General features: G+C 37.7%; 1 protein-coding gene across 9 annotated transcripts in view; it reads left to right on the plus strand.

Annotated features, from left to right (window-relative positions):
* Window positions 1-3,533: 3,533 nt before the first annotated feature.
* Window positions 3,534-19,363, plus strand: part of LOC103720838 (AP-5 complex subunit zeta-1) — a 53,397-nt gene continuing 37,567 nt past the window's right edge. For 4 of the 9 annotated variants that reach the window (XM_008810763.5, XM_088702954.2, XM_088702953.2 and 1 more), the window contains exons 1-4: window positions 3,534-3,965; window positions 4,057-4,197; window positions 6,251-6,342; window positions 18,755-18,851. In XM_008810763.5, the coding sequence (XP_008808985.2) occupies window positions 3,846-3,965; window positions 4,057-4,197; window positions 6,251-6,342; window positions 18,755-18,851 (450 nt within the window). In that variant the 5' untranslated portion in view covers window positions 3,534-3,845. The remainder of the gene's footprint in view (window positions 3,966-4,056; window positions 4,198-6,250; window positions 6,343-18,754; window positions 18,852-19,363) is intronic. The other 5 variants (XM_026809895.4, XM_088702958.2, XM_088702955.2 and 2 more) reach the window with 3 other exon arrangements.

Below are 19,363 nucleotides of genomic sequence, written 5' to 3' on the forward strand. Positions count from 1 at the left end.
ATACTCTAGAAGGGGTAGGTCTTTGGTGAGTGAGAACCTGAGTGGCCTATTTTAATACCATACTTAATATATATCTTTTGTCTCCAGGTTAATTGGAAGAAGATTCTAATTGATTGTTATCTTATAGATGGGATCAAGAGAGATTCAGATTCAATTGAAGAAGAGATTATGGAAGAAAAATAATTTAGATACAAGAATTGGGCTAGGTCGGGTTAAGTAAGATTGGATCTGGGTCAACCTTAGGTCACTTGGATCCAATCCAAGTGAAAAGGCAAAGAACAAGGGTAGGTGCCCGTCGCCCTTGCTAATTTGGCACCCTAGATAGGGGTGCCTAAAGGAAGAGGAGGTTGCTTCTAGGTTCATACCCTTGCCTTCTAGGGCATCGCCCATGGGGTGCCCATATTTAGAAGGGGCGGCCCCTTGGATTAGCACCCCTTGGCTTCCCGACAAGAAGTCCATCTAGAACTCCAGAAAAGAGGGCAGCAAAATGATGGGAATGCCAATACCCCTTCCTTATCTCTCTTACTTTAGTCCTTTTAGAACTTTGAGAAGGAGGTGACCCCTCCATTATAAAAGAGGAGAGTGTTCTAGGGCTTAAGTATCCCAAGAAAAACAAAAACATCTACATGCCTAGAAGAGGAGAGAGAGAGAGAGAGAGAGAGAGAGAGGTGGAAGTCTAGAGATTCACTTCCCCATTAGATTAAGTGAGAAAGAAAGCTTGCAAGTCAAGCTTATATTACAGAGTATCCCCCTGACCTGCAATATTGGAGACTCATAGTTGGGCAAATCTCTAGATAGACATGTGGACTAAAGCAGTTGTTTTTACACTATATCAATTCGATGACTGTGATCTGATGGCCGATACATCAAAGAAAGTATAGGATGAAATACTAAGAGTGCAGGCTAAGTGACTATTGTGTAGATCGAGGAGGATGAGAACAATCGACCTAGGATAAGGCCTTTTATGGAGCAACAACTAAGGGGTAGCTAACCAATAGCTACCACTACTTAGTATACGAAGAAGTGGTAGTGCTATCCATAATATAAAGTAGTAGAAGAGAGGTAATTATCATGCATAACAATAATAGTCCACATAGTATAAACTAATAAGAACAAGTATTAACCGAGTAGTTACACCTACTTACCACTACCTATAAAGTGGAAGGAATTGTAGCACTACTTAAAATATATAAGTAGAGTGGAGAGAAGATAACCATCATACATAATAATAGTAACTCATATGATACAAACTAGTAAGAACAAGTATCAAAAATTATGTAGTGACACCTATCCCAATAAATAATTAGAGCCACTTAAAAATATTAAATTATAATTCCAAAAAAAAAAGCCATCTACCAATCAAATAATTAGTTATATTTATCTTTAACCTTAAATTATTGTTGCTTTTACCCTTTGAATTCTATGCTTTAGTTCTCTACTACGACTCTAGTTTATATGTAACAATAGAGTAGACTTGTAGTCCTAGCTATACCCTATTTTCTCTTCTTCTGATCAAATGATATTATGATAGTGAAAGTCCTCGAAGATCAAGGCAGCTGGACTTATGCTACTATTCCTTTTCCTTATCTTTCTTTACGATTATCCAATGCTAGTGCCATGCTTATGCAATCATTGACCCAGCCCTAAGCTTGTGATCCATCTCTCGCAAGAGAGCAAACATGCTAGAATAGTAATTTTTAAAAGATCATGTGCTTTTGAAACCTCATGTCATTTAGCAGGTATACTTCTCTCATAATATGAATACAATCTATGTTATCATCATGATTTATCAAAAAAGTGCAATATGTTCCATTTTTTGCACTGTTTTATTTTGCTACATAATGTCATGAAAGTGCCCACTGCATCGTTAAATATTTTGATAATATATTAATATTATTGTGTTAGTTTGCAAAATGTGATTCACTAAGATTATTAAAATTGCAAAATGTGATTCACTAAGATTATTAAAATCAATTAATATGTATATCAAATAAATGCCAAAGTTGAGGTATCTTTTCTCCGAAAATAAAGTAACACATTCTTAATGATAAGGTGTGACACAAGAAGATCTATGAACAATCATTTGAGTTGAATATAGACAATCCATCTTGTTTATACAAATTAGATAAGAATTAAATAAACCAAAACTATACAAACTTGAATTTCGTATATAATATATATTTATCATTTTGTGTTTACCTTGTGATGCATGATATTAGAACCCTAAGTTTTACTCTCCTTCTACTCTAAGTACACTCTTCAATTAGCCGATTCGATCTATTTATTTTTGTTACATATTAGATTATAAATTGACCCTCAAAAGTATTATTATTAATTTCTTTTGATATATTTTCCTATATGAATAGGTTCACAAATACGAGCAACCTGACTACTGGAGTCCGTTTAAAAATCAATATAAATATGTTTTGTATAGGAATTTTCCACACCATTCAAGATAACTTGACAAACAAAACATGTTTAGTTTGCCTTCACATATAATGTTCGTAAAGATCCTTTCCACGAAATTCAGTCAGAGCCTTACGATAATGCTTTTTAAATTAGATGTGTGACATTTTCTTCCGAAAAGGATTTTGAAGTGATTATTAATACTTTCATTTTGTTGTATGATAATCATCATGGCGCAAAATGCAACAAAATGTTAAACCAAAACCCATTTATCTCAAATTGCATATAAGCTTTTAACTTTTGTCGAGTAATTACTTCTAAGGTTAAACATGTCGATAAGTTACTACATGCATGCATATGTACATATATACACACACATAGACAAACATACATTCATACATATATACATACATACATATATGTATGTATACACACACATGAATATCTCTGTGTATATATACTATAGAGAAAAGTTGATATGTAGAAACTCCATATAAATATCCTAAAATTTAAAACTCCTGAGTAGGAGTTTAAAATATAATCATCAAATACTGCTATTTCTTCTGATTGCATAAGATATGTTATAGAAAATATATTTAAAGATTCTAAAATGCTTAATTGTAAGCTTAAATCCTAATTAATGGAAGTATCGGTGGTCCAAAGATGGAAGCAGCCATTAATCATTAACTTTAACCCATTCAACATGTCAGTGTTGGGAGATTGGTTTTTCTTGTACAAGCTTCATGTAACTTGGACTTTCATTCTTTAAGATGAAGTTTTCATGCTCTACCACTTTTATAGTGGGCATGACAATCAATTTTTATAAAGCCATTAGTTGCAAGTCGATGATTGCCGGTATGTAGTCACTGATTTCACATTTTACCTTGCATATGGTAGAATTACTAAAAGAATTTTTATATTCTAAATTATTTGTACAAAGGGATTCTTAATTGGAAACACCTTGCAAATGAAAATTTCTAAAGATTCTAATGGGACAGCCCATCCCTTCCAACCTTCACATGGTCATAATGAACTGCTTGGATATGATGTATGGTTTCAAAGATTTGCAGTTGTATCAGTCTCTTAGAGAGGACAATACTAAGATGGCCAACCATGCCTGGTCCTCTGGGGTTAATTGGTTTATAGATGACCAGGTATTTGGGGAGCCTATGGGTTGGCTCATGACATGTTGGGGGCTCATGATGGAAGGATGCAACAACGGCAACCAAAGAAAAAAATAAAAATAAAATAGCCTCCTTCGAAGCAGGGTCATACCCGAACCGAACAGAAGTTGCGAGCCGAAAAACCGAAAATCCGAGCCGATAGAGAGCAGGACGCGTAGTCGCGCCTCGGCGCTTGCAACGGGATCTCATCTCCCCCACTTCCAGATAGATAGATAGAGAGAGAGAGAGAGAGAGAGAGAGAGAGAGAGAGACGCCATGGCGACGACCGGCAATAAGGAAGGAGACTGGGACTTCCACCTGAGATCACTCTCGGCCAACGCCAGGGATTCCTCCTCCGCCAGCGATCCCGCCTCAGATCCTTATCTCCTCCAATCGGTCCGGCTCGATTCCTCTCTCCTCTTTTAGTTTTTTTTTTTTTTGCCGAAGTTTTTAGCTTTTCTTTTGGGTTTTCTTTGATGTGGTGAAGGTTAGAAAGATATACGATATTTGCAAGGAGGGAGGATCGGAGGAGTTGGTGGCTCGGGCATATCCGCAGATCAACAAGCTTTTCCACCGATGCATCACCGCCTTGCCGCAGTCCCAGACCTCCAATGGCCTTCTACTGCTTGTGGGTTCCAATGGATTTGCTTAAATTTTCCCTTTTCAAGAATATTCTTGATTTTATCGTTTCGATTGGCTTTTAATCATCTGTGAGAATGTTGAAATATTGGCTCGTCGCTTCCACATTTTTGTTGAGATTAATTCAAGAAACTATTTTACTATGCGTGACTCTGTATGGTGTTCATCTTGTAGCATATTGCGAAGTACCTATGTATGTGGATGCGTGATTTTGTGCTGTTTCTCGTTCACTATTGGAGCTTGAAAGTTGATATCATTGTTACCTGGAGAGTATTTGGGTTTAAGGCTTATTTCCCTTTTTATATGCCATTAACCTAAACTTAGGAATGTGGAAATTCTTCAACTAATCTTCTCTTTGTTAGTGTTGGATGATGTAGCAGTGAATGTGTCCTAGAAGAAAATACACAACCAGCTTTGAACTAAAGAAACTATGAGAGGAACAAGTGGATTTTGAATATCTATAGGACAAAAAAGTAAAGAAAAAGGATGACAACATGAAGGGGATAAGAAAGGAGAACAATGAAAGTGCAAAAGGCAGGTGCATGTGTGCAACTACATATTCGAGTACTATTAACATTCTAGGTCAAGGAGTGCTAGGGTACACACGCGAATAGGCCAAGGAGACCTACTCGTGGTGCACTTCTGCCACATCACTTAATAATTTGTTTACCTTTCTCACTGTAACCTATGAATGGTTGGGATGTTTCTTTCTCTTTTGCTCATCTTTGTCGATCTCCTTTTAAATTACCCCCTCATCTATCATCTAAATCCACCCAAAAACACCATGTCTTTTTCTAAACCAAATCTCTCATGCCCCCAAGAACTACTAGAAGCATGCTGCACAATTTCTCAAAAAAGGTCTTTTCGAGAAGAAGGGAATTGATGCTTTCTTCTACTCTTGTACCTCTGCTTTGTAATCTTGGTCTGCTTTTCTATCCATCTACAATGTGGTTTAATTTAGCAATGCTTGGATCCATCTAATTTGTGGTGCACTGATAGATTTTGCTGCTTTAAGCCTTACTAGATCATCTATTTTCCAAGGTACCAAGAATTACCAAGAACCAATGAAATTGATTGTTTGGCTCCGATTGTGATGGAGAACTGCTTTGCTGCCATAAGTACTAGATGGTAGAAGAGTGACAATAATGTCCATCTCACATCGTTGACTTTATCCTAATGCCAAGCACATCCCTTGTTCTCAAAGTCTTGACCGAGTTATTATGCCCCCTATTCTTAAAGTCTTGACTGATTTATTTGGCTGCCTCACCTTGTTCCTTGTTATTTACAGCATTCGATCTTTTATCCTATTCTTGCAAAGAAATTACTTTCATATAGCTAGAGATTCTTGAGGTGTGCCTTCTGGACTTTGGGTTTGATATGCATATATTCCATCTAGGGTTTGTTAACTTCCTCTTCCATCCCCTTCCATCAACAATAAAAAAAAGATTTGTATATATTCCTTTTGTCTCATGCTTATTTGATTGGAGCTTAGTGTGACCTTTCATCCATGTTCTTGTCTCTATAGCATTGGAACTTTTCATAGTAGCAAACCATTTGCCATGGGCCTTGCTCTGATAGGGGCTGGTTAGGGAAAGGGAGAGACATCCATTAGATACCTGAGAAAAACTAGTCCAACTGGTTATCTACTTCATTAAGGGTGTGTTTTGGAAGTTCCCGCAGCATCCAGTAGGATTGTCTTAAAGGGAGTGCGAGGGTGGAATAGAGGGGGGGAGTGAGACTTTTTATCTCTCCTATCATCATAAATGACTTAAATCCCCTGGATGCTCAAGCTGACCACTGATTATCTTTCTTGTTGTCATCATTGTTAAGGAAAATGAATTCTTCAACTTTTTTGCTTAATATTTTTCTCAATCTCAAAATTGAAACTCTTGTTTTTATGAAAATATTTCACTCTCTTAAACTACTTCAATATCATTTTACATTGCATGTGCTACTCCAAGTTGCAAACATCTATATTATTTGCTTATGGTTTTAAACAAATGGTATCCATTTTATCAATCCAAGCATTTTCTTTGATGCAGACTATCCTTCAATTTTTTCTTGATTTTGGAGAAGTGGTTCTACATGATGCTGATCCCAGTTTAAGGACCTTTTTCCGTTCATGCTTAAGTAGGTAATGATATTTCTCCATTATGTAAGAGTATTGTACATTTGTTCTTTTAAGCCTGTGGATGGTCGAAAAAGTATTGTCTGCAATTGCTGTTTTACCAGTCATACAAGGGAGTTACTTATTTGGTTCATGCACTGCTCATAATTGCATTTTTTGGATTGTGTAACCGATACTTCTCTTGGCTTATATCTATGTTTTAGAGAGAAATGTAGTTCCCTGCATCACAATCTGCGCTCTCCCCTTTCATTTTTTTTGACTCTATCCAAGTCTAAAGTAAACCTGAAAGGGCTGGTTCATGGCTGTACGAGCTTAAATTGCATAGCCAATGAAGTAGTTTATCTTTAATCCCAAATGGTGGGTTCATGGCATGACCTTCTCTTGCCCAAAGTTGTGCTAGCTGGGAACATGGCACCACTGGTTGCAGGGTTAATGTCAAGCTAAAAATTGCTCATAAATCAGCTTGAGATTTTGTTGCTCATGCATAGATCCGCTGTCCCAGCAAATATAGATTGGGTAAGGCTTGTTAATTAAGGATTCTTTTATTGGGAACAATGCGGAGAAAGAACTACTCTAGGATCTCACAGTTATGGGTCTTGAAGCATCATTGTATCTCTTGCAAATAATATCTCAAGTAATATATTCTGTAATCTCACTCACAAGAGTAAATAAATTTGGCAAACAAGGAACAACAATATTGATAAGTAGAGAATTCAACTTCCTCTTGAAGGAGAGCTAGTAGTTGCCACTAAATCTTCAACTTGCTTTGGTGGAATCAGCAATGCTAAGAACTCAGATATAATCATGAAATCAATACCAACATACAAGAGAAAACTTAGCACTTAAGATTTTTCTGTTGAGCATCCGTGGTTAAGCTTTGACTGCCAAGGATTTTATAGCTTCTAAGGCTTCCCTGATACTTGGGTAGAATTCAGGACGCATTAGAACTGTAAGGGCATAACTGCATACTATATACAATGAAACATTTGAAATCAGGGAATATTCTCTCTTGGTTCTGTTTGTCATTTTTTATATCAGAATACCTCTCCTGTTTGTCTTAAAAAATACATGAATTACCCCACAAACTTTCTCATTTGTGTTAACTACCACATGTGCTCTCTTTCTTTCTTTTTCAATCGGACTAGACCCCTTTCGTAGAACTCCCAAACAAATTGGACTCTATATCTTTCTCTAATTCGACTCTCAGATATATTGGACTCTTTGATTCAACTTCTAAACAGACTAATCTCTTTGATTTGACTAAAATAGATTGGACTTACCCAAGGTTTTAAATTTTGGTAGGAGTGCCGGGCGTCCCACCATTGCAAGGGATAGGGCACTGTCTTAAGTGTCAGTACGGGATGAGTCGGAAAATGGACTAGGACAAGACATCACATCCATCATCCTGAGTATTGGTATACGAGGTGTTTCGTTCCACGGAAAACTTGGGATATTTCCGCACTGTGATATTTAAAACCTTGACTCTATCACATGCTCTCTCTTCTCTCTTCCATTAAATGTGCATTCCATTTGCTTGCTTGCTACTTAGAATTCTAGGAAATTCAAACTCCATTAGGTTCCCTTCAACTTTTTGAAGAAATACAGGTGGATGGTTGTGTTAATGATGTTATTGAATCTAATGCTGTTCTTTCATCTATCAAATTCTGTTTATAGTTCGACTAAATTATGACCTGTTGGACATGCCAAGTAATACTGTATATAATTTTGCTTTTGTCTAGAAGCCAAGCCCATTTCCAAAAGTAAAATCCTACTCAAATTAGGACACAACATGAATGTCAAACCATTGGTGCTTCAAGGGGGAGTTGGGTGTAGTATTTGAGATTGTCCAAAAAGAGGAAGGAAATAGATAAGAATCCATCATCAAGTTTTAAACCATTGCCAAGTTCATGCCTTGTTGCAACATGAGAGGCATGCCATAATGCCTGAGATTTACTTGGTAAGGAGGCACAGAAAATATATGTTTTTAAGCAAGGTAGGTTGAACCAGTATCGGGATCTGTAACAGCCAGGTATTGGTTTGTATGGTACTGTTTCGGTACTGTATCGAACTATCGACACTTGGTATGCATGGGACGACATGCCTATTTTTGTTTTTTTTATTTTTTCAATTTTTTTGCCTTTCTCAATTTTTTGGTTTTGTGAGTAATATTAATCTTAATTTGATTTTTTTATGTGTTTTGATGTGTTTTGTTGTTTTTTGATGCCTTGACCCTAAATTGACCATAATTTTATCATGAAATATAATTAAAGTCGATCAATCGATATTTTTGTAAAGCAAATTAGTGAGATAAATGACATACAATCAATTTAATGCATTTTAAGTACAACATACATATTGATATCTAAAATTTGGTGGAGTATTGATATCTCTCGTAGATGTTGGGATCATTTATGTGTTCGGGGGCATATCGCACTAATGCTCCATCCACGCAGTGTGATAGTCCTCTAAGGTCATCACATAAGGTATGTGCCCTAGGTCAAAACTATTCTTTGACCTTTCGATATTCTGGCTTTGGCTTTGGGAGAAGTCGTTTATCTGATACCGCGGCTGTAGGAGGATTCATCCGAATTGTTGTTAGCAAAATCTGACCTCTAAGGTGCTCTACGTTGCATAGGATAGTAGCTACTGGAAGACGATGCCTCAAATATACCATATTCGTACACATATGGGTTGTAGTCTGCCTGTGGGTAATAGGATCTGGTGCATGATTCGGAACCTAATATGTCCAAGAATTTTACTCTACATACGTGGTCATTTGCAGCAGCATCATATTTTGAATGACCTCGAGGAGCTCTCTCTTATATGCAATGGTATTCTAGTGGGCTCTAGGTTGTGCACTATGGTCTCTATCTTGCATGGCAGAAGTAAATTAGAATTCTTTGATAATTCAAGGATCATCTTGGGGTTGTCTCATAAATGGTGGTCCCATGTCCTCCACTCCCTCTTTGGCCGCCAGATGCGTCATTATTGGAACTATTGTCGTTGCTCTTTCTGATCTCTTAGTCTGAGTGAATAGACACTTCTTTCACCCTCTCCAACGAGGCTGCAATTGCCTTTTTTTTTTCTTTCATGCTGGGTTGAGCAACTGCCTTCTTTTCCTTCATACTCTTTGTCTAGACATGCTGGGAGGATGGATGATGCCCTACTGACTGAGTGGACTAGATAGCGTAGTGGTTTCGTCTGAGGATTTCTCGATCATATCTCTGGGAGCAAGGTTCGTCGTCTCGGTACCGGACTTCGTACCGGTGCCACACTAGCACTGTATTGGTAAGGTACGATATGGTCTCTTTCAGCGTACTGACACTCGGTACGCTATTCTATCGAGTACCGTACCGTTATAGTACGGTATGCCTCGTACCGTCCAGTTCGGGCCAGTACGGCGAACCATGTCTGGGAGGATGTCTCAGACATGGAGCTGCTTGATGATTGACTCCTCATTGACCCCTCTAGCTAATCGACTAAATACGAGGGTGGAATGTTATGCTTTGCCCATTGCTCCATATCTAGCTCAGCCTTTCTAGCTATAAAACTGACCGATTGTGGAGGCGATCTTAGCTAATTGAGTTTTGGCTACTACGTTGGCCCTTAAGCCAACTAATCATGGGATCATCCTCATGCTGCATGAAATCATTATTGAGTAGATCATTATACTTCAGCTCCACTTTCTTCTGAATACACTTCAGTCTTAACCTTAGATTGTAGTGGATATATACGAGATCATTGAGGCGCTTCTGTATTAGATCGTTCCTCTGCATGATGTGGATAAGGGCGAAGGTGGACCAGTTACGCTTACAACCGCTTAAGGAGACTGCTTGTGAGAGGATCTGGATAGCTAGCAGCGTAATGCTTCTAGCCGACCTTTCAAAATGAATCCACTATTCAGCTGTAAAAATATTTAAAAAAATTATATATAGGATAGTAATAGTTATAAACCGTCAAGTAATAGTTATAGACTTGTAGTTGATATCTAGTATACATGGATCATAGTTTTCTTGCCTGCCACAACTGATTTCTTGTCAAAGCTGTTAGAGCCCTCTCGAAATATTTTTGTCTATGGAAAAGAGAACTTTAAGTTAATGATTGAAGACATGAGTTAACTTACTTCTTCAAGACACTGGGTTACAACTTCTGGATCAGGTTCTATCTTGTAGATTGCATTATGCAGAGGGGCTCGTCCGTATCAATTTCAAAGACTGTGTATTGGAACCTTGAGTTCAAACGGTAAGCTGCCAATACAGTATGCAATTGTTTTAGTAAAATATTTACGAATATAAGAGTATTCAATGAAAAGTATTTCAATGTACATTCTTACCTTCTAGATGCAACTTTATATCCATCTAATAGTCCCACCTTTGCTCGAGGATGTTGATGTATTGCTGGGCATGCTTTGGATCTGTCTGCTTGATCTTAGCCTTTGCCATGACCATCATATGTAAGGCTGCAAATGGGTCGGGTCGACCCATGACCCGACCTGACCCGACCCGCGTAGACCTAACCCGACCCGAATTTTAGGAGCCACGGGTCCGGGTCGGGTCCTAAAATTGGACCCGATCATTTTCTGGGGTGGGTCTGGGTTTACTGAACACACCCGACCCGACCCGAATAGACCCAAAGAGAGAGAGAGAGAGAGAGAGAGAGAGAGAGAGAGGAGGAGGAAAAGCCTTAGAGGCCTAAGGGGAGTAGGGTTCAAGTGTGGAAGGATAGCAACAAGCATAGGTTCACAGAATCCAAAGGAACCTCGGCCCGTCAGGATTCTCTCTCGATCTATTACACTGTTGATACCTCTGGTGTCTTGGTAGCTAGCTTTTTTTTTTTCCTTCTGTTTTTTGGTTTTTGTTTCTTTTAACTTTTGAAGGGAGAAAGTGAGGGAACACTGAATTGAATATGGGTCATGTGCCAGTTTTCTACAATGGAATTGGATTTTGGAAGAAGGTTTGGGATTTTTTTTGTCCTCGTGAGAGGGGAGCTGGGAGACACCAAGTTCCATTCAATCAGTCATATAGATAAAAAAAGTGTGATATGAAATTTGGATTGTAGACTGACTTAGTAAGTCATGGGTCATCAGTTCTGACTGAAGGTCAATTGTAAGTCTTTCAAGTCATGGGTCACCCAGCACCTCATAATTATGGTATGACCAAATTAGATTTGCCCAAATCTTTTTCCAAAAGCACAAAGAAAGCGGACTCGATTCGGACCCGAACCCGACCCGACTTGGACCCGGACTCGACCTGACCCGACCTTATCTTCAACCGGGTCGGGGGGGGGGGTGTCACTCAGGACCCGACCCGACCCGACCCATTTGCACCCCTAATTATATGATACAGAAAGTCCATCTGGAGGAATCTCTTGTTGTCCATGGCTCGAAGGTCTCCAATAATGGCTTGATAGCCTTCACGATCATCTCGACTCTTTGCTAGAACTACTAGCTCGTCACCAAGTGCTCCATGTAGCTCTCCTTAGTGTCGACCCTCGTATATCTGCTCTCCTACTGAGCACTGACAAGCATCTAATGCGGGCTTGCTTTCTTCTCAAGGAGGCTATCAAGTACAATATAATTAGTAGCAAGCCGTGTCACTGCTGGTCTCAAGATCTCCTCTTCTATGTACTTTCTCATCAGTGTTAGGATTTGGGTAGTTAAGCACTGACAAACTTCCGATGCAGGCCATCTTTCTTCTCAAGGAAGCTATCAAGTACAATATAATTAGTAGCAAACCGTGTCACTACTGGTCTCAAGATCTCCTTTTTTGTGTACTTCCTCATTAGTGCTAGGGTCTATATGTGGTTTTATATAAACCTGGTGATGGACTAGGTTGTCTCTATGGTTTGCTGCACCCTACAAATCTTCTTGATCTCCATCAACATGAGATCGATATAGTGTGCAGCACATGGAGTCCAGAAAATTTGTAGCTGTCGCTCCATCAAGATCTTCTCGACAACCTTGTACTGTGATCCATTATTAGTGACCACCTATACAACGCTTTGCTCTCCTACCTGATCTCACATGCTCCATCAATCTTAGGATGTACGTGGCGTCATGCGCCTGATCAAAAGCATTAACAGACTTGTGAAAGGTCTTCATATCATAATATGTCAAAAAGTTGATGCTTCATATGTTGGGATCGGTCCAACCATTACACATTACGGTTAGTCCATATTTGCCCTACTTGCTCTAGTAGGAGGTAATCCACTTATGTAGTTCCTTTTTATTGGTATCAAAGAGTTCACCATATATATCCTTTGGTCCTGAAGGATCCAAACCTGGACCGGCAATCTGTATGGAGGCGATGGTAGATCGATAGTATGTGTTGCCTATCGAATTTACTATGATGTGGTTGAAGTGAAACCAGGATGTACTAGCTTGCTACATGTCCTTTTGTCCTTCACGAGCATAGTGTTGATCCTTTGCTACTTTGCATCCTTGATGGGAAAGGTACGTGGATCTAGGCCATAGATGGTGGCTCGGTGGAATCTCTGTAAAGGACTTATTCATTTTTTTGCTACCAAAGATCTCCAACATAGATGTAATATGGCTCTCGCCTCTACTGACGGCCTCCTTGACTAAGGAGGTCTTTTTGGAGCTGCATTGGGTGCCCCAACACTAGAGCCTGACTTGAACCTTTTGCCTGGCCACCTTCTCTAGCTACCACTGGTCATCTAGGCTCGCTTAAATGGTAGACTGGGTTTGCACCTCCTTATCATTTGAAATAGAGGCTTCCTTTGACTCCATGGAGTGATAAAAAGGTAGCTTTGGTGCTTGGCGATTCTCCTCCGCCCTCTTTTGGATAGCCTTCTGTTTTACTACTGTGAAATCAGAAGTATTTTTTCTTCAACTGTTGGACCTTCTCTGGGTATTTGCGGCACTTGGATATATCGGAGTAATGACCAGCCAGGGGCTGCTTCAACTTTGTTACCCCTTTTTTCTTGAACTTTATGTTACACTAGTTTCACCCCCAGTAGTGCCGATCTAAGAGCATCTGCTTATGTTCTCAATCATATCATATGCTGGATCTTTTTTCTTTCTGGATTGATCCATTCCTGTAAGTTGGTCGAGCACATGTTATTTTATTAATTATTTTAAAATAGTAAAATTTTTCTCTGATGTAAAAATATATTTTCTACTTTAGAAAATACTTTTGAATTATCTATACATAGTATTAATTTTTCATATTTTTATTAATTATATATTTGTTAAATTCTATAGATTAAAAATAAAATTTTAAATATAAAAAATCCAAAAAATTAATTTGAGCTCAGATTCGTATAACACTCTACCATGATGCTATATATATTTTTTCTCAGTCCACAGGCTTGCATGGAAGGCCACTTATTTTTCAATTTTATTTAAAATTGGGCCTACACGTATGATCGCGTCTAAACTTGAATAAATTGGCACCAAATTTTAGTCAAGAGTAGCATGCATACTTCTAAACATTTTTTGATTTTACAATAATTTTTGACTTTATTTTATTTTTATTTTTTAGTCCAAATATATATTTTTAATTTAAAAATTATAGATTTAATAAAAAAATAAAGATTTTAGTGGGATTGTATAGATCATCCATAGATCTACAATATATTATGAAATGTGAAAATTGAAATTTTGGCATGATCTTTCTCTATTTTTCATGTTATTGCCGTTTTCCGAAAATGAAAAAATTGAAGAAATGAAGAAGGGGGAGAGCCACATTACCTTATTTTGGGTTGGATGTGCCCTTAAATCATGGAAATCTACTGATTTTTGGTGATTATTGGGTTTTTTTGAAAAAGAAAAAGGCACGAGAGGCCTTCTCAGGCCATCCTATTATTGAAGCTGCTTTGCGTGGGGGAAGGGGGGTTGCGAACCACCCCGTATCGGTGCGAATCGGGTGGTTCGCACAGGTACCGCTCCAACCTGCCCGATTTGGAGCAATTCTGAATATTTTCCAAACCAAAGGGTAGAGCCGTCCAGACTCTACCTCGGTTTTGCTCGATACACCCCAGACCGGGTGGTTCAGCTCGGTACAACATTCCATGTTCTTAAGCTTTCTTTGTTAGCAATACATTTGTTTATGAGACTCTCCTTTCCCCTTTGATGAGTTTGCATTTCTCTTGGTTTCAGGATTCAAAGAGCCCCATTTCCATCATCCATCAATATTGATTATTTATTGGAAGGCTCAAGTGATTCTGAGGGGAAATTGCTGAATATTAAGTATTAGATGAGACTAGCTAGAGGTGATGAATTACAGGAGTAGTGGGTATACTGATTCATGATGTTTGGATTCCATTATTAGATGAGAAGCTAGTGAATAGGGGTGCATTTCGAGCGTAAAAAATGTACAAGTTGCTGAATATCTTCCTGCCTTTAATCATGAAGATTAGTCTCCACAAGTACAACATGCAGCAACTCACTCATGAAAGCCCTTTTCTCCATCTCTTAGTTTAGATATTTGACCAAAATTACATGAGTACAACCTGAGGCATCAGTTTGGTTTCAGTCAAACTTACTACTCAATTATGCGGTAAAAATTTGAGGTTTTCTCACTGGTAGGAATTGTTCACACTGGGAGGAGCATTCATTCTTTCTCGAAGGGTATAACGGAAAGCCTTGATTCGGTTTAAATTTAACAAGAAAAAAGTTCGAATGGTTGATTAGTAAATGCTAATACATGTCTGACTTTCTACATGACTGACTTTCCGTCATTCATTTCTACCAGAAAATCCCTAGAGCTGACTGGGATGATGGTCAATACACCCTCTTTATAGAACAGTACTCTTCTTCATGTTCTTTTCAGATCTGATACAGGAGAGTGCATTCATTATAGAATGGGGTACCTATTAGTTTGTCAAAGGCACTCCCCACTATCTCAATAGAACATCATACACTGTCTAAGATTGGTTTGTCATCATGTTTTTCCAATATCGAGCCTTATATTTCTATCTCAAAATAACCTAGTCATTATCTAATTTGCACATTTACCATTGATTTTTCGAACATCAAATAGCCGATCAAGCCTATCTCTATACAAACTCTGTTTGTTAACACATATGTGCCCTAGTTCATTCTCCCTCCCCAAAAAGTGGGAGTGTAACATGAGTTCCGACAAACAAACAAAAAAAAAAAAAAATCTAATCCGAGATAACTAATTCATCATTAGATGGGTTTGGTGCCACCTCTCAAATAGTCATTGATTATCAACTCCTTCCTTAAGTCAGACGCATGCACTCAAGGTGTCACATGCACTGCGCGTAATAGATGCAATTATATGCTAGTGCTTGGTATGAATTGATGCATGTGATACCTGAACCTAGTGTTCAATGGTTAAGTTTAGGTGCACTGGTTTACTGGAACTTGTCTTTAGATTTTATATTACGCACCTTTCATGCTTATCTCTTTCTCTGTAGTGTTTCTGAGAGAGAAATGAAGGGAGTGCAGCTTGTAAAATAAGAGTGCTTAAATTGGCTTCTAGTGCCATTTTCCAATTTGGAGGGTTTCTTTTTTTCATAACTATAAATTGTTTGCCCTAGAGCTTGGTTGTCTGGAATATATGCAGCTTTTTGGTCATGGGTAGGATCCTTGTATCATGCATATATGTATACATTATGCATATTTATATGCATGTACTTGTGTAAAATGTTTCTATGACCCAATTAACATATTTCTGCCATGGTGAGAAAAGTTATGGTGGCTATCCAAAATGACAATTGATGCTTATTATGGTAATTTATAAATCGTTAAACGCTTATAGGTTACCATTTATCATACTAAATAAATATCCATTTTGTGACCACTTGATGTGTAGGCAAGATATCTCCAAGACTCCAACCATTTGAATTTTTGGTTTTTAGGATTTTTAGATGAAGAAGGTTGCCATTGACAATGTGGATCGTCATTTGGATGGTTCACATTGCCACTGGAACATCATAGCTGGCCTATATATGTTAAGGTAGACTTTTAGGAGAATTTGAGCATGATCTTTCTCCATCCACACTACACAACGAGCATCTAATCACATTGTCAATCATGACCTGCAACATCTAAAATGGCAAAATGTGAAAAGGCAAAGGTCTTGAAGTTTCTTAGACTATGCATTAAGTGGGTACCAGACGGATAGTCTTCAATTATAACAAACTATGTTTTGATTTCTGGATTGGAAGCTTACAAACCTTTTAGATGTGTTTTACAATAAGATCATAATCATTGCATATGTTCTTAGTTTATATAATCCACGATGAGTTTTCCACCCATTTCTATTGTTACCATCCTTTTCAATATTTCATGGCCACTTGGTTCTTAGGAGATGAATCTTCAAAACCATTGAAGTTGAGTTTTATTTGCATGTTGATGTATAATGATTAGACTTCATAATTTTATACATGTTTATGTATACATGTATTCATGTATAAATAAGGTTGCAAACGGGTTGGGTTGACCCGTGACCCGATCCGTCCCGACTCCATTAGACCCGATCTGACCTGGTTTAAAGGATCCATAGGGCTGGGTCAGGTTCTAAAATTGGACCCATTCTATTTTTTGGGTCGGATTTGGGTTTACTAAATTCTAACTCGACCCATTTGATTTTTGAAAATTTTTGGGTTTCCTACCTTATAACCTGACCTAACCCAAACCCGATACACCATTGGTCTCGGAAGGTTCGGAACTTACTAGGCCCAATTTTGATGTTGTAGCCTGCACTATCTAGGCTATGGTGTTGGAGAATCATGGGCCTATTCAGCTGTAACCACGTAGGCCCGCCGAGTTACTATACTGATTGCTGTTGGGGTGATGGTGACCCAACAGAGAGGTTGCACCCATGCGGTGATCAAATGTGACTGCGAAGCTAAAGCCTTAAAAGGAGGACCATGGATACATCTCTACCTGGCCCTCTCAAATGCAACCCCACCCCTTTTCTTCATCTCATAGCCCTTCTACATTTCTTTCTCAGTCCACTGTCCGCCACCACCCAAAGCCAAGCCCAGTTAACCTTGGAATAGGATAAAAAAATTAAGTACAAGGAATGACAACTACAGAGATCTGACCTGGACCCGACCCAGACCTGGATTTTTTGGGTTGGGATCAGGTTATATATAGACCTGATCGGATCCGAATGACCCATTGGGTCAGAAATTTTAACTATTGACCTAATCCGACCCGACCCGATCTTCTATGGGGCCGGGTCTGGGTCTAACATTAGATCCGAACAAGGAACCGGGTTGGGTCGGGGTGACCCAATGCGACCCGATCCATTTGCACGCTTATGTATAAATGAATGTTATGTATGAGTTGGATTATGTAATTGTTATTTAATTTTTAAAATCAAGATATCTTATTATTTGGCTTTGGCTGGTACCAGTGGTTGATTCTGACTTGATCAACATGATTCATGGGTTTCATGTGCTTGTATGCATATTTGTACATACATCCATAAATACATACATGCATATATATGCACACATACATAGATCTATACATACACATATATATACATTACATGCATACATATATATACGCATACATACATACATATGTATATATATATATATATGTATGTATGTATAATGTATCTATGTATGTATGTATGTAAATGTGCTGTATGTATGTATGTATCCACATATATTCATCTATTTATATATATACATAGATTTACATGTATACATATATGTACATAAATACACATACAAAGATATACATATGCATATATGCGCATATATATATATATATATATATATATATATATATATATATATATATATATATATATATATATATATATATATCACTAGCATGCAAACATGCACATGTGCATAGTAGAATGCCGTTTACATATGATGGATAATGGACAGCTTATATCACTCTTATCAAACTTACTTCAAGAAAGTTAAATGAACTGTATTCAGTACATCTTTTATACTTGCTTCTGTACAAGATTTTTTTTTTTTTTAATACTTTGGTTTGATAATGGATTTAAATATTCTATCTACATTGTCTATCCAAGCAACTGAAAAAACACATCACTAGAATTTTAAATACTGCATATGTTATCCATAATGCCTAAAATTTATTTCATGGCACTTCAAGGCATACTGTAGTCATTTTCTTTTCAATTTGGAATAGACATAGATTGTAGGAGAGTAGTTTTGATGCAAACAGATTTCAGAATCAGTTATGTCAGCATCACATCCAAGTCGGTTAAATTTTGGATCTTGATCTTGATTTTGTATCTGAACCTAACTGATAGGTCTGAAATACCTTATGGATTAACTCCAGACTTTCTTGCTGATTAATCAGCTCTCTCTCTCTCTCTCACACACACACACACACACAACAACAACAACAACAACAATTTATTCCTGTATTAGACGGGTATTTAACTATTTTAGTTGTTTCTAACAACCTACTTTGTTTTCTTTGTTGTTGCAGGGAGTTTTCAGACCCTGTTGTTGCGGAAGCGACCCTTGACTTTCTTAACTTGAACATGAAAAAACTTCTCATTTCATTTCCCACTTTACTCCCACAGGTATAATTTTGTAGATTGAAGTTTCCGAACATCAAAAAATCTGCATGTTTATGATCCTGAATGAAGATGAAATTCAAAATCCTGTGTATAGTTTGCAGTTCGCTGTATTTACTTATATGATAGCAGCATTTTAAAAAACAATTACTTTAGTATTAGACCTGTTTAAACTTTAAATGGTAATCACATACGCAGGGGCGGCCCAATACATTTGGGGGCCTAAGACGAACTCATTAAAGAGGCATTTTTTTTAAAAAAAAAATAATTTTTTTTAATAAATGCAAAATATTTTAAAAATTCATTTAAAAATAATAGCTATTAGATGTTCCGAAATCAGTGCTTACAAGTAGTGAAAAGCTACGAGAATAGGGCCCATTTATGCTTAGCTATTAGTGTTTAGAAATCTAAACCTTCAGCACCCTTTAATAACTTAGCTATGTGCATTCATCTACACCACAAATGCTTTCCAATGTATGTGAAGAGGCCCTGCCCCAAAGAATTTACAACATACCTGA

The sequence above is a fragment of the Phoenix dactylifera genome, chromosome 8 (assembly GCF_051530095.1).
Source record: "Phoenix dactylifera cultivar Ajwa chromosome 8, Ajwa_hap1_PhDact_Kaust_v1.1, whole genome shotgun sequence".
NCBI classification, from domain to species: Eukaryota; Viridiplantae; Streptophyta; class Magnoliopsida; order Arecales; family Arecaceae; genus Phoenix; species Phoenix dactylifera.